A 15,369-nucleotide genomic window follows, 5' to 3' on the forward strand; every position below is an offset into this window, starting at 1 on the left:
TTGGACAGGGAACCCTGGCGTGCTGCAGTCCATGGGGTCGCAAAGAGTCGAACACGACGGAGCAACTGAACTGATACGTAAACCTATACACACAACACCAATGGGGGGTGAAACAGGGGAAGGACGGGGAAGCCAGTAGATAAATTTCAGTCTTCAAGTTTCCATCATGATGGGCTGGGGGATGTGAAATGAAGGGTCTCCTGGGGTGGCATTACTCTGGAAAAGACTGGAAAGTTCCAGTGGGTGCCATTGACAGAACAAAGGCCAAAAGAGCCCAGGAGAAAGGTAGCTGGGGAAACCAAGAAGTATTACATTTGTTTCCCAACAGAAACAGGTTGTGTCTCAGTTCAGCCAGTTCCTTGAGTGCAGGGGCAGGGTGATCACCCAGTTGATGAGCAGGGGGAGGGGTGTGGATTGAGTTGACTTGGGGAGCAGAATAAGATAGGAATGTACTCTGTTGGGAGCAGGTTCTTTGCAGGAAAATTAGGGGTCAGTGCAAAGAAGGTTTGCGTGGCCAAAGCATGCGGCCACAGTTGGGGCATGAGGTGACAACACGGGCAACTGGTGCCAAGATGCCTCTGAGCTCTCTTCTGCACTCCACGAGGAAGGCAGGCCAGGCAGCCCGAGATGCTGGCCAAGCTTGGTGCTTGGTAGGGGAGGGTGGGGGCGGGGGGGTGAACCTCCCCTGAGGCACAGCCCAGGAGGAAAGGCTGAGGATGGGAACTGTTACACCACCAGGCATTCTTCTGTAGGCAAGGTGTAGAATACTTTTAAAATGCAAACGAGAAAGTTTTCTGTGTTCACACGACCTTGGGGTAGGTGTGTTTTGGTGTTCTCTTTCTGGTCTTTTTTTCTTTGAAGCACATACTAAGGAAGACCAGCCCAGATGCTATCTGGGAGCAGGGGCAGAGCAGGGCTTGGCCTTCAGAAGACTAGGAGTTTGGCCTCCACACTAAGCTGGTATTTCCAGGGCTGGATCTGTTGTGGCTCAGAGAGTTCTCAGAAACAGCTGGGCTGTCCTTGAAACAGATTCTGTAGCATCCTGCAGCTGGCCAGGCCTCTGATGTGCTTCCTTGGCCCTCAGACCAGAACACCCAGGCTCCTCTTTCTTCCCTGGGTCCACCACTCTAGTAGGCCCAGCCTCCTTTGAAATAGCACCAGGCCCTGGGCTCCTTTTGCTCAAAGAACAAAGCAGGGGACTTCCCTGGTGGTCCAGTCGCTAAAACTCTGCACTCCCAGTGCAGGGGCCCAGGTTCCACCCATGGTCAGAGAACTAGATCCCACATGCCGCAACTAAGACTTGGCGCAGCCAAAAAACAGGAACAAAGCAGGATCTATGACCAACCTAGACAGCATATTAAAAAGCAGAGTCATTACTTTGCCAACAAAGGTTCATCTAGTCAAAGCTATGGTTTTTCCAGTGGTTATGTATGGATGTGAGAGTTGGACCATAAACAAAGCTGAGCCCCGAAGAATTGTTGATTTTGAACTGTGGTGTTGGAGAAGACTCTTGAGAGTCCCTTGGACTGTGAGGAGATCAAACCAGTCAATCCGAAAGGAACTTCAGGAACCCCGTGGCCCTAGGTGGGAGAAATGAATGGGAGAAGGCCTTCACTCACCTGCGGCGTGGGGAGACTTGATACCATTGTGTATGTGTGTGTCTGTGTGTGCGTGTGTCTGTGTGTGTGTGTCTGTGTCTGTGTGTGTATGGGCTGCTTCAGTTCTCCTGCCCCTGTGGGCCACAGGACTACAGTTCCCAGGGGCCCCTGCTCCAAGCTGGTGGCCCCTAGCCAAAGCTGGCCTGTAACCTGACCATCCCTCTTGAAAGGTCACTACAGAGCTCCTTGAGGGACAGCAACAGGGGGAGTTCAGAGTGGCTGGGCTTCGGCGGGGGGGTATGGGGTGGGGGCAGTGGCCCTGCCTCAGGCGACCTTTCCCATACCACCTCTCCTGGAACCGAGAGTCCTGGTCCCCCTTTTCTCAGATGCCCAGTGTCCTCCGCTAGCTTCACTTTTTCTGTTCGGGGCACCCTGATGCTCTGTGCAGGTAGCCTTCGGCCACAATATATGTCCTCCCCACCAAAGGGCAGGGCCACCATAGAAGCTTGACCAGAGAGCATCCCGCCCGTGGTGTGCAGCCTATTGTGTGAAAGTCGAGAACCGAAGCCAAGCTGCTCTGCTGGAGGCTGGGCCTCCTGACGTCTGTTCTGCTCGACAGCCTCCTTGGCCTCTCCAAGGAGCCCTGATTGAGGGCCCACAGTCAGGCCCCGTCCTTCATCCATAACCTGAATTCAGGGCAGCCTCAGCCAAAGTCACAGCCCAGCCGCTCCAGTCAAGTCTCAGGCCTCTCAAGCCAGCACTCTGCCTGCTGCACCCTGACTCCGACCCTGCACCAGGCAGGCCCGGGGACAGGAGACAGCAGACCCAGTGCCAGTGCGCGAGGCCTGGAGGAAGTGGGTCAGTGCAGGACTGCGAAGAAGCCAGGCCGGCCCTGGCCCTGCCCTGCCCCTCCTCTCAGCTCACCCCAAAATAGCTCCCTAAGGAGCCGGGCCAAGACCCTCCCATTGAGGGAAGGGGTGGGGCAAGCCGCCCGGATCCAGGCTTTAAAGCACCAGCCGGCGGCCCGGGATCTCCACTCCCTGGCTGGAGGCACCGCTCAGGCCGCCTGTCTCACAGTCAGTCCGGCCCACCCTCCTGCAGCCATGTCCCGGCCCCTGACAGACCAGGAGAAGAGAAAGCAGATCAGCGTGCGCGGCCTGGCCGGTGTGGAGAATGTGACCGACCTGAAGAAGAACTTCAACCGGCACCTACACTTCACCCTCGTGAAAGACCGCAATGTGGCCACCCCGCGAGACTACTACTTCGCGCTGGCCTACACGGTGCGCGACCACCTCGTGGGCCGCTGGATCCGCACGCAGCAGCACTACTACGAGAAGGACCCCAAGGTGCTGCTCGGGACGCCCAGGGTGGGGAGTGGGCTGGGAGGCCCTGCCTGGGGGCTGGGAGATCTGGACTGAACAACGGTCCCTTCCTGGGGTCAGGACTTTCTGCAGCAAAAGAAAGGGTGTCTCCGGGTTCCTGAGGTTGGACGATCCAGGGGTGCCAGGTGCAATGGGTGCTGGGACCACCCAGGGGGAGAAACCTGGAGTTGGGGGCAGGTCAGGGGCCCCGGGCAGGAAGGCTGGCTGCAAAGGCTCAGCGCTCAGTCAGAGAATGGAGAGGCTGCTGCGGGTGGGCAGGAAGACTCTGCGGCCTGGGTTGGATCCTAAGTGGAAGGACATTCTACCGAACGCATGTGTGGTGTGCCGGTGTGCCTGGTGGGGCACAGCTGGGGTGGCGAGATCAAGTGTCTGTTGGGGTCACTGGTAAATGTCAGCAACCTGACACTGCTGGGCAGGGGTGGGGGAGGGGCGGGGAGGGGACCCAGGAAACCAGGAGACCGGGCACCATCAGCATCCTGGATACTGGAGTCTCTCCGCCCCCCTTCTTGCGACTGAGGCTTGAAGGCCAAGGGGAGCTGGGCGCTGCAAGGAAGGGAGATGGCCGACTCTAGCCCTGAGTCATTGTGTGACCTTGAGCCAATGACTTCTCTCTCTGGCCCTGGCCTCCCCTTTTTGGGAGCACTTGGTGGTGCTTCCCCATGTCCTGGCTTCCTGACGAGGCCACCTATCAGGTGTGTAGGGGTGGGCGAAGGCTCTTGGCAGGACTGCATGTGAAGGAAGGGGTTCCCAGCTCTCCTAAGCACCTCAGCCCCCTGAGGTGGATATGGCCCCAATTTTCAGATGAAGAAACTGAGGCTCAGAGAAGAAAAGTGATTTGTCCAAAGTCAGAAGAAATGCTGGGTCCCAAAGCCTGAGAAGGCAGGAAAACTGGAGGCAGGGCTGGAACCTGCTGGGGCCTAGAAGTGGGGCAGGAGGTATGAGAGGTGCAGGCCCAGCCGGGCCTGGCTGAATGTCAGGGGGTGGCCTTGACCCTCCCTCTCCACCCCCTCCCCATCTGCTTCTCCGGACAGAGGATCTACTACCTGTCTCTGGAATTCTACATGGGCCGGACGCTGCAAAACACCATGGTGAACCTGGCGTTGGAGAACGCCTGTGACGAGGCCACCTATCAGGTGTGTAGGGGTGGGCGAGCCTTCAGGATTGGGGGATTGACCTGCTGGCCCTTGGCCCTGACTTCTGTTATACCCTCCCACCTCTAGCTGGGCCTGGACATGGAGGAGTTGGAGGAAATCGAGGAGGACGCAGGGCTGGGCAATGGGGGCCTGGGCCGGCTGGCGGGTAAGTGAGCGGAGTGCCAGGGGACTGGGCAGGAGTGTTCCTTTGTGTTGGGTCTCTGACATCCACCTCCGTGCACACCCCTAGCCTGCTTTCTGGACTCAATGGCAACACTGGGCCTGGCTGCCTATGGCTACGGGATCCGCTATGAGTTTGGGATTTTTAACCAGAAGATCTCTGGGGGTTGGCAGGTGAGTGACCTTGGGCCCTGACCTTGTGGTTATGATGAAGATGGCTATTTGTTCGTTCATCTGCATATAGATCCAGAAGCAGCCCCAGCAGCCTGGGTGGAGAGCATCTTTGCCCCTTCCCCCTGGCCCCAAGCCAGCTGTCAGCTTCTGGGACAGGAGGTCCACAGCTGTAGAATGTCTCAGACCCTTATACATACACCGAGCCCCCTTGGATCTTCCACCAGACTGGGGGCTCACTTACCCCAGAACTGGTCATTCACACCATCCTTGTACAGGGCACACCAGGGCTGCGGGCTCCTGCTATACCCACCACCTGCTGTGGTGTAAGCCTGACTCTGACTCTGCCTTCCTTTCTCCCCTGACCTGCCTGTGGTTCAGATGGAGGAGGCCGATGACTGGCTCCGCTACGGCAACCCCTGGGAGAAGGCCCGCCCTGAGTTCACGCTGCCGGTGCACTTCTACGGCCGAGTGGAACACACCAGCCAGGGGGCCAAGTGGGTGGATACACAGGTGAGGGGGAAGATCTAGTGAGGTGGAGGGGAGGAGGAGTGGAGGTTCTGGAGGAAACAGGGAGAAGCAAAGAAAGAGCCTGGAAGCTACTGGACCGAGTGCTATTTTATATCAGAGGCCAGAGCTCAGAGGAGTTAAGTGACTTAGTTGAGGTCACAGGGCTGGAACCCAGAGAGGCTGGAGACAGGGTCAGAGCCAGACCATGTGAAGAGCTGGGAGGAGGAGAGATACTGCCCTGCTCTACCACTGCTCCTCGCCTGACCTGCCTCGTCTCCACCCAAAATAATCACAGAGTCTCGGCTCCCCTGCATATTTGAGCTGGGGGCTTGATGGGAAATAAACCAATAGCCCAAAAAGGGGGACAGGAGAGAAAACTAAAGCGTAGGAAGAGCAACTGACATGTTCAAGGTCATAGAGCAGGTTGGTGGGGGCCTACCGCTAAACCAGGTATCCAAACCCCAGCTCCGCCACCAGACCTTTTGCTGTGGCTGCAGCTCACCGGCCTCCAGATGGCTGCACAGCAACCTCGAGGCTTTCAGAACCAAGAGTTTGTTCCGCTGTTATCCACGCTAAGGTCTGGCAGGGCTCTGGCTGCCCTCCTAGCTGTATGCTCTTGGGCCAGTCCCTTCCCTCTCTGAGCTGCAGCATTTGCTCTGTGCCAGTCAGGGGCTACTTAATGCTGGGGAGGAAGGTGTGGGTGCACCCCTTTCTCCGTGGTAGCTGGCAGTTATTTGCAGCAATTATTGATGTTTGTGGGCTTTGGTGGCTTAGCGATAAAGACTGTTTGCAATGCAGGAGAACGGGTTCCCTCCCTGAGTTGGGAAGATCCCCTGGAGGAGGGCATGGCCACCCACTCCAGTATTCTTGCCTGGAGAATCCCATGGACAGAGGAGCCTGGCAGGCTACAGTCCATAGGGTCGCAAAAAGTTGGATACAAATAAGCAACTTAGCATTCAGCGTGCATGCACCTTGATGTTTGCTAATTGTGGGAGGTGGGGCCAGCATTAGTCACTGCTAATTAGCCCTGTGGTTAACCTTTGGATGGATTTGACCTCTATGACCCCTTCAGCCAGGCTCCATGATCCCCCAGTCCTTCCAGGAGTCCAGAGTGTCCTCCAGATTGTGCTCAGGCCAGGTGGCCAGCGCATCCCCACCATGGCAGAGTGGCCACCAACAGAGGCCCACCTTGGTCTCTGAGCTTGTCCCTGCCTTCTCCTGGTATCCTCACGACAGCCCAGCAAGGAGGGTCGGCAGGGGTGTGGGGAGGAACCGGGATGTCCTCTCTTTATGGCCGAGGCCCAGAGAGGTTGGTGGGGTTGCTTGTGGTCTGGAGTTGGAACTGGAACCCAGGGTTGGGGGTTGGCGGAGCGCAGGGACAAAGCATGGAGTTCCGGCTCTCAGGGCCTTTTAGACACAGCAGATGCCCACCTCTTAACAACAGGCGGGGTGTCCCACAGGTGGTGTTGGCCATGCCTTATGACACGCCCGTGCCCGGCTACCGCAACAACGTCGTCAATACCATGCGCCTGTGGTCTGCCAAAGCCCCCAATGACTTCAACCTCAAGGACTGTGAGTTCAGCCGGAGTCAGCAGCCCCCTCCCACTGCGGACCCCCTCGACCCCAGCCTGACCCCGTTCCCACTTTTGTTCCTTAGTCAATGTCGGTGGCTACATCCAGGCTGTGCTGGACCGCAACCTGGCTGAGAACATCTCACGGGTCCTATACCCCAACGACAATGTATGTTACCCGCTGGGCTGGGGACAGGAAGGCAGAGTTTGTGGGAGAGGGCAGGAGGGGGCGTGACACCTGCTGGTGCCCTAGTCACATCCAGGGCATTTTGCTGGCCCCTGAGTTTCCTGTGCTTCCCCCCAGCTCTTTAAGTGTGAGGATGCTTAGATCCGGGGGTGGGGGGGTGCTTCGAAGGAGCTCTTCCCTGGAGACACCCACAGTACTCCTGGTCCTTGTAGCCCTCCCTCCTGACCCAACTGCATTGCTGCTTCTTGGTGGGAGAAAGACTCTTGGGTCCCTGAGGTGGAGCAATTCAGGGCTCAGCAATCTCGGGGTGGGTGGGACTCTCCTGGCCATGCCCACAGCAGTGTTAGACCACGCCCACCACCTTGACTCCGCCCCATCTTGCACTGTCCCCAGTTCTTTGAGGGGAAGGAGCTGCGGCTGAAGCAGGAGTACTTCGTAGTGGCTGCCACGCTCCAGGACATCATCCGCCGTTTCAAGTCCTCCAAGTTTGGCTGCCTCGACCCCGTGCGCACCAACTTCGATGCCTTCCCGGATAAGGTACCAGGCCCCAGGGAGGGTCGGTCTCTACATCTCCTGTGAGTGGTGACTTCCCTCTCACCTCCAGCCTGAGCTTGCAACACCCATTTAATAGATGCCATTTAATAGATGAGGAAGTGGAGGCTGCGGGTGGGTGTGAGGGTTATCTGCTTGAGAATCCTCAGTATAATCCGCTCTCCTCTTCCTCCTGTTCCACAACTACCCCCTTGAGGGCCTCCACCTAGAACCACAAAGGGTCCTGGGCAGGGGGTGCTCTGAAGGGGCAAAAGACAGTGACCGTAGCCTTGGGCCCACACTGACTCCAACCGTCCTCCACCCCCACCCCCTCCAGGTGGCCATCCAGCTCAATGACACCCACCCCTCCTTGGCCATCCCTGAGCTGATGAGGATTCTGGTGGACCAGGAGCGACTGGAGTGGGAAAAGGTGGGCTTCGGGGCCACTCCCCCACTCCTGCCTCACCCTCTCCATCTCAGGGTTCCCTTCCCACTCTTCCCATTCTGGGGAGGGGATAGATGTGGGTGGAGCCCCCACTGAACAGACAGGGGTGTGAGACCCAGAGGCGAGTGTCTAGAACCTGGCGTGGCAGTGGGCGGGCTGGGGCTCTGGGCTGCACAGTGTGTGTGGTGAGCCATCCGGCTTAAGCCCTGGGGGTCCTACCTCCCCATCCCACCTGTCAGGCATGGGAAGTGACTGTGAAGACTTGTGCCTACACCAACCACACGGTGCTGCCCGAGGCCCTGGAGCGCTGGCCTGTGCACCTCATAGAGACCCTGCTGCCGCGGCACCTCCAAATCATCTATGAGATCAACCAGCGCTTCCTTAACGTGAGTGGAGAAGGCCTGGGGTGGGGGGTGGGGGCGTGGAGGGCCTGGGGAAGGCTATGGGCGAAGATCGGGGGGTACGGACTGGGGACCGGTGTTCTGGGTCCTCGTCCTAGCTCTGGTCTCTCCCGGCACAGCGGGTGGCGGCCGCGTTCCCAGGGGATGTAGACCGACTGCGGCGCATGTCGCTGGTGGAGGAGGGTGCGGTGAAGCGCATCAACATGGCACACCTGTGCATCGCCGGGTCTCATGCCGTCAATGGCGTGGCTCGCATCCACTCGGAGATCCTCAAGAAGACCATGTGAGACCCGCTCCCCAGACTCCGCCCCTCCTACTGGGCCCCGCCCATTGCCTGGTACTGGCCACTCAGAGCCACCCTCTGCTGGCCCCTTCCGCAGGTAGCTCGGCTATTACAACGGCCACAGGCTTGCTATCCAGTCCAGTCCCGTTCTGGGATGTCCCCTCTTACACACAGCAGGCCCCTTTCACCTCCAGGACCCTTTCATCAAGAAATCAAGGTCGGGGCCCCAGGGAGAAGACCCTCATTCCACAGGGGTGATTGATGATCTTCCGACCCTATTCTGTAGCTTCAAGGACTTCTACGAGCTGGAGCCTCATAAGTTCCAGAATAAGACCAATGGGATCACCCCTCGGCGCTGGTTGGTTATGTGTAACCCTGGACTGGCAGAGGTCATCGCTGAGGTGAGAAGTCATGTATGACCAGTAGCGGTCAACAGGGTCACCGCAAGGCGCGGCCGGATGTGTTTGTGTATGCGGTTCTCTGTAGGGTGCCCAGCTGAGGGCTGAAATCCATTCTGCACTGGGCTCGCAAGCCTTCCTTGTATCTGGGGAAGGGGAACCATCTTTTTATGTGAGCTAATGGAGGCCCTGGCTGTGAAGGTCAACCTGAGGAAGTTCACAGCCTAATGGAGGGTTATCAGCAGGTCACATCTTAAGTAAGACCAGAAAGGGGCAGAGATTGCAGGCCCTCGAAGTCACTCCCTGTCAGAGGAAAAGGCCAGGATGAGGGTCTGTGGGGGTCAGATGGGCGTCAGCCATCCAAGTTCAAGGTCAGGAAGGGAGGAAAGATGTGCGTACATGCCCTGCCCCCTAGCTGGGAGGCTGTAGAAGAAGGCACTGTCTGCAGTGGACTGTGCTTGTTTGACCTGGAAAAGGACCCCATTGTGAAGGAGGACAGGGGAGGGCCATGGGCCTAACTGAGCGCCATCTCCCTGCAGCGCATCGGAGAGGAATACATCTCAGACCTGGATCAGCTGCGCAAGCTGCTCTCCTATGTGGATGATGAATCCTTTATCCGGGATGTGGCCAAAGTGAAGCAGGTGAGGAGCAGCACTGCAACCTGGGACAGACACCTGTGCTGGAGCCGGAGTGGAGCATGCTGGAAGGGCCGGATGTCCGGGTCAGGAACGGCCCATGGAGCTCGTCTCTTCTGCAACCTCAGGCCATTGGTAGAAGTTGCCTGAAATCAGTCCATGGTGGGAAGGCATCATCTGACCTCACTGAAAGAGTGCTGACGTTGCTTAGCAATGTCTGTCCTGATGCAGGAGTGGATGAAGGTGGCAAGGGGGCCTTCTATCCTCACCTTCCTGGGAAGGAAATGAGACTGTAGGATTTCCTGAGGCTGAGGCCTATTGGTGAGCTCTTCCCCCTCTCCTGCCTTCAGGAAAACAAGTTAAAGTTCTCTGCATACCTGGAGAAGGAATACAAAGTCCACATCAACCCCAACTCGCTCTTCGATATCCAGGTGAAGCGGATTCACGAATATAAACGCCAGCTCCTCAACTGCCTCCATGTCATCACGCTGTACAACCGTGAGTGTCAGGCTTCCCTCTGGCTCCTGTTCCTGCCTCTGTGTACCTCCCAGCATACTACATACTTCTCCATCAACATCTCCTTTGGACTCAGGGCAACTCTTGGGGACACGGAATTATCCCCATTTCACAGATGGGCAAACCAAGGCTCAGAGATGGGGGACATGACAGATATGAGGTCACCAAGCCAGCCCAAGTCAGACCTATTATTGCCCAGCCCAGTCCTGGCTGGCTGGATGCCGGACGCTGTCAGGTGCTACAACCCAGAGGGAAAACCTGGCCCACTCACTGGATCCCTCTGTTTCTCCATAGGTATCAAGAAGGAACCCAATAAGTTTTTTGTGCCTCGGACTGTGATGATTGGAGGGAAGGTGAGAGGCCGAGCCCAGATCATGGCTGTGGTCCTTTGATATCCAGGTTGAGGTCAGCTTGGTTGGGTTGCAGGATGGGGGTAGGAGGCCAGGCTGTGGAGCTGACCCCAAACTGTGCCCCCACAGGCCGCCCCTGGGTACCATATGGCCAAGATGATCATCAAACTCATCACAGCCATTGGGGATGTGGTCAACCACGACCCTGTGGTGGGAGACCGCCTCCGCGTGATCTTCCTGGAGAACTACCGAGTCTCGCTGGCCGAGAAAGGTAGGGTGTCGCCAGTGGGCACCACAGGGAAGCTCTGATGAGTTCAGTCCCTGGAAGAGATATTAATCTTCTCTTCCTGGGGTACTGGTACTTTAAAGACGAATCTGGAGAGGACAATACTCAAATCATGAGGCTGTTCCCTTAGTGGTGGAATGTCATGCGATATGGGATGAAATTATAGGGGAGAGGGGCCTCAGTAGTGCCCCTCAAATCACATAGTGGAGCTGGGGGGTGGGAGGAGTCCAGGTTAGATCCCAGATGTTCAAGAATCAACAAGAGGTGGGGAGGGGTCAGTGAGAAGGAGACAGCTGGTGAAGACTGGAGGGCTGGAGGGAGGGGACTCTGAATCTGGCCAGGCCTGGGACCAGACTAACTTCAGAGCCTCTAGCTGACATGGGGGCTCTTCCTGGAGCTGAATGTGTCCCCTGCTGCCACCCCGCAGTGATCCCAGCTGCTGACCTCTCCGAGCAGATCTCTACTGCGGGCACTGAAGCCTCAGGCACTGGGAACATGAAGTTCATGCTCAACGGGGCTCTGACCATTGGCACCATGGACGGGGCCAACGTGGAGATGGCAGAAGAGGCGGGAGAGGAGAACTTCTTCATCTTCGGCATGCGGGTGGAGGACGTGGAAAGGCTTGATCAGAGAGGGTATGGGCTGCAGAATTCATCGTCCATGGGCAGGAGGCACCAAGGTGGGACCGTTGGAGGGTAGAGCTGGGAGAAAGAGGCGCCACTGGAAAGGTTGGTCCGGGATTAGCAAGGTCTTTTTTTTAAGCTTATTTGGCTGCCGGACCTTAGTTGCAGCATGTGGGATCTTGGTTGCATCATGTCACGTGGGATCTTTTGTTGTAGCGCACGAACTCTCTAGGCTCTCTAGTTGTGTTTCGAGGGCTTGGTTGCTCCGAGACTTGTGGGATCTTAATTCCCCACCAGGGATCAAATCCACGTCCCCGCCATTGCAGGGTGGATTCTTAACCTCTGGACCACCAGGGAAGTCCCTGTACAGGGTCTTAGTTACAGCCATCAGAAGTCTAGAAAACTTTTGAGGTGGCATAACGAATGAGATGAATGAAATAAGAAAAGACAGAGGTAACACAGAGCTGAAGGAAAAGGAAGGGGAAGTAATATCAACCCAAAGAAATAATATCATTTCTGGAATTGGGAGTAAAATGAAATTCTCAGCTCCCTGGCAGCCATGGCAATAAAGGAAACGTAAGTATAGTAGTTATACCTGGGTTTGTGGTCAGAAATGCAGATCTTCAGAGACGATCTTCCTGGCATTACATTTTTAACATTTTATTTTGAAATATGATTATTTTCTTAGCATAGAAGCAGTCCATGCTCATTAATTGCAAAAATACAGAGCTACAGAGAAGAAAATAACTGTCTTTCATAATTTCATCCCCCAGATTTAAAGTCACAGTTCTGTTTTTCTTCATGTATTTATATGTGTGTGTATATATATGTAGTTTTTTTAAATTTTAATTTTTTGGCTGCACTGTGCTGCATGTGGGATCTTAGTTCCCTGACCAGGGGTAGAGCCAGTGTCTCCTGCATTGGGAGCATGGAGTCAACCACTGGATCACCAGGGAAGTCCCTGTGTAGTTTTTAAAAGTTGGAAATAATATATGTACAATATTGAATCCTGTTATCTTAACATCGGTGAAGCATTTTCTATGTCATTAAATAGTCTTTCAAATATTTTAAATGTTTGTATAGCATTCCATCCTATGGAAATGCCATGTCCAACTAATTCCATATGGTTGGACATGAAGGTTGATTTTCCTCATTTGTTAGTATAAATGTCCCTTTGATGACAAATCTTTTACACTGATGTCCACATCTCTAATTATTTCCTAAAGATAATTATTGTGCTTGCCTTGTGCTAAGTCGCTTCAGTCACATCCGACTCTTTGTGACCCTATAGACTGTAGCCTGCCAGGTTCCTCTGTCCATGGAATTCTCTAGGCAAGAATACTGGAGTGAATTGCCATGCCCTTCTCCAGGGGATCTTCCCGACTCAAGGATCAAACCCTTGTCTCCTGTGTGTCTCTCGTTGCACACGGATTCTTAACTGCTGAGTCACTGGGGAAGCCCAAGATAATTATTAGAAGGGGATATTTCTGAGTCAAAAAAGTATGCGTTCTTAAAGCTCCTGATACACATTGTCAAATTGTTTCCCAGAAAGTTGGTACCAGTTCACACTCAGCTTACAAGAGCAGGCACTAAATATTGACAGGAATTTCTCCTGTGGGGCTTGACTAAAAAGTTCAGACTTGGTCCTTTGGATAGGAGGGAAATGTGAAATGTTTTGAGTGAAGTCCAACATGTTCGGAACTAGACTCCAAACAGACACTTTTGGCTGCAGGATGGAGGCTCGACTGGAGGGAGGAATGTCCAGTTGGGGGATCAGTGTGGGGCTGGCACCAGATGGCAGGGGGAGGCCCCTACAGCAGGCCAGTGCTGGGGATGGGGGTTAGGGACACTGTTGAGGAAGGCCATGGTTTCTGGTTGGAAGAGGGGAAGGAAGGAGACCAATTGGTCTGGAGAGATTTGAACCTGAGTGGCTCAGGGAGTGATTGTGCTACCCCGGGAAGTCGTTGGGTAGGAATTAGTTCCTACCCTAGGGGAGGAAAGTTGGTGCCAGGACAGTGATGAATGTAGCTGGACAGTTTCAGTTTAAGGATGTTCCTCAGGATGTACCTGTTGGCTCCTCTTGGAGCCTGAAAGTGAGGCCAGGGATGGACTCAGGATGGTGGGGAAGAAAAGCCATTTATGGAGGAAACAGACCTGCTGGGAGACAGTGGTGGTGTGTGGGAAGAAGAGTGGAAGGACTTCCGGAGCGAGTGTGGCAGCTGTAGGGAGGACAGTAGCAGGCTGGACCTGAGTTTTCACCCTGGGGCTTGGAACTTCCTGGATATTTGCTGGAGGAGGAGCCAGGAACCCCTTTCCGGAGTGCTGACTATGGCTCTTCCCCCACAGGTACAATGCCCAGGAGTATTATGACCGGATTCCTGAGCTTCGGCACATCATTGACCAGCTGAGCAGTGGCTTCTTCTCTCCCAAACAGCCTGACCTATTCAAGGACATTGTCAACATGCTCATGCACCATGACCGGTGAGCAGGCAGAGCGGGGACCCGCGTATGTGGGGTTGCGGGGCTGAATAGGGCTCAGGAGCGGTGGAGAGGCTGGACAGGGCTTCAGGGCAGCTGTGGCCACATTCCTTTGGAAGCAGCATCACTGTCTAGGTCCCCAGGAATCCAATAGGACAGGATGGGCTTGGCCCTTGACCCCAGGAGACTTCCCCACTTCTCCATTCTCCTCCAGGTTTAAAGTCTTTGCAGATTATGAAGAGTACATTAAATGCCAGGAGAGAGTCAGTGCCCTGTACAAGGTGAGGGGTCCTGGTCCAGGGGTTGGCAGGGCTTTGGTGGCCCTGGTTGGGATGAGGTGGAAGGTGGGGATCCCACCCACAGAGCGAACCCAGAGCTTCCTTGTGGCCTCTAGAACCCGAGAGAGTGGACGCGGATGGTGATCCGGAACATAGCTACCTCTGGCAAGTTCTCCAGTGACCGCACCATTGCCCAGTACGCCAGGGAGATCTGGGGTGTGGAGCCGACCCGCCAGCGCATGCCGGCCCCGGATGAGAAGATCTGAGCCTCTAGACCAGACCCAAACCTGCCCCTGAGTCTGTCTGCAGTCGCTTGGGCCAGCTCCAGCTCCTCGTCCAGAGGGTGGGGTACTGGAGTTAGATCTCTAACCCTCTCCTTGGAACCCCCATTTCTCATCAGTCTCGAGTTCCCAGTGTTCAGCGTGACGAAGGACACGGCTTCCACCCTGTCCTCGGGCTCCCCAGCCCCTCCGGTTTATGGGTCTGACCAACCGCACCCACACTCCAATAAATTGATTCTCCTGGGGAGCCTCCTTACTCCCCTCTCTGCTGGGAAATATTTTTAGCTCCGGGCGGCACAGCAGCTGCGCAATCACCGTGCCTTAGCCCCAGCCGCGGCAGGTGCATCCCCACAAAAGGGGGGCGGCCTGTGGGGGTGGGGCCCGGGACTCTCCTGCCCGCTTCCAGGCGTCACCCTGCACGCCTCTCCTCCCAGTGCTGTGTCCATACTAGGTCAGCGGCCCGCGAGGCTGGCCGGGGGCGTGGCATCCGCCCGGGTGGGGCCCACCCGGGACGGGAGCAGGGCCTTAAGCTGAGGCCTCCGGCACCGCTGAAGGAAGATCCACGCTGTCGGGGGCGGGGCTCAAGAGGGGGAGGAGTCCCCGGGTGGTTGGCGCCTTCTTGACTCCGCCCTTAGCCCCGCCCCACTGCGGCGTTTAAGGGTCTCTAAGCAGGTGGCTACGCTAGGTCCAAAGTAAGGGGAGTGTTCGGGTGGGGGCTGTCTAGGCTGCGCCGACGTTGCCCCTCCTCACCTGGGAAAACTAAGGACCCGAAAGGGCCTGTTTCTAGGTCCCATATTACCAAGATTGAGTTGTGCGGGAGGTCTCGTCTCCCCAGCCTGGTAGCAGGGAGGGGCAAGTCTGAGAGATTTGTTTGGGGCCCGTGGTTTCACAGCGAGTGTGTTTGAACCTGAACGGCCGGAAATGGTTACCGGCTCCCCTCGGCCCGGCTTGTGGGGACCCCAACCGCCTGCGGCTACCCCTCCCATATGCTTCTCTGGAGCCAAGCCTCCAGGCTCCAGTCTTCTAGCTGCAAGAACCCACCGTCGCTTGCAGCCGCCCCTTTTCATCTGGCCCCAGGGGGAGCCAGGCTTCCAGAGCCCCAGTCCCTCCTGTGTGAACTGGAACTCCCCCC

At 56.1% G+C, this 15,369-nt stretch overlaps 1 protein-coding gene across 1 annotated transcript; it reads left to right on the forward strand.

Moving 5' to 3' along the window:
- Positions 1-2,620: 2,620 nt before the first annotated feature.
- PYGM (glycogen phosphorylase, muscle associated) lies at positions 2,621-14,493 on the forward strand. Its single transcript, XM_055415616.2, has 20 exons — positions 2,621-2,944; positions 4,012-4,113; positions 4,201-4,279; positions 4,364-4,467; positions 4,846-4,977; positions 6,435-6,546; positions 6,632-6,714; positions 7,126-7,269; positions 7,601-7,693; positions 7,948-8,094; positions 8,229-8,392; positions 8,679-8,793; positions 9,330-9,431; positions 9,776-9,923; positions 10,236-10,294; positions 10,421-10,562; positions 11,005-11,212; positions 13,547-13,681; positions 13,893-13,959; positions 14,073-14,493. Exons 1-20 carry the CDS (start codon positions 2,702-2,704, stop codon positions 14,220-14,222), a joined length of 2,529 nt encoding a protein of 842 aa, XP_055271591.1. The 5' UTR covers positions 2,621-2,701; the 3' UTR covers positions 14,223-14,493.
- Positions 14,494-15,369: the final 876 nt, after the last annotated feature.

This window comes from Moschus berezovskii, chromosome 25 (genome assembly GCF_049115385.1).
Source record: "Moschus berezovskii isolate FMDL1 chromosome 25, NW_MosBer_1.0, whole genome shotgun sequence".
NCBI lineage: Eukaryota > Metazoa > Chordata > Mammalia > Artiodactyla > Moschidae > Moschus > Moschus berezovskii.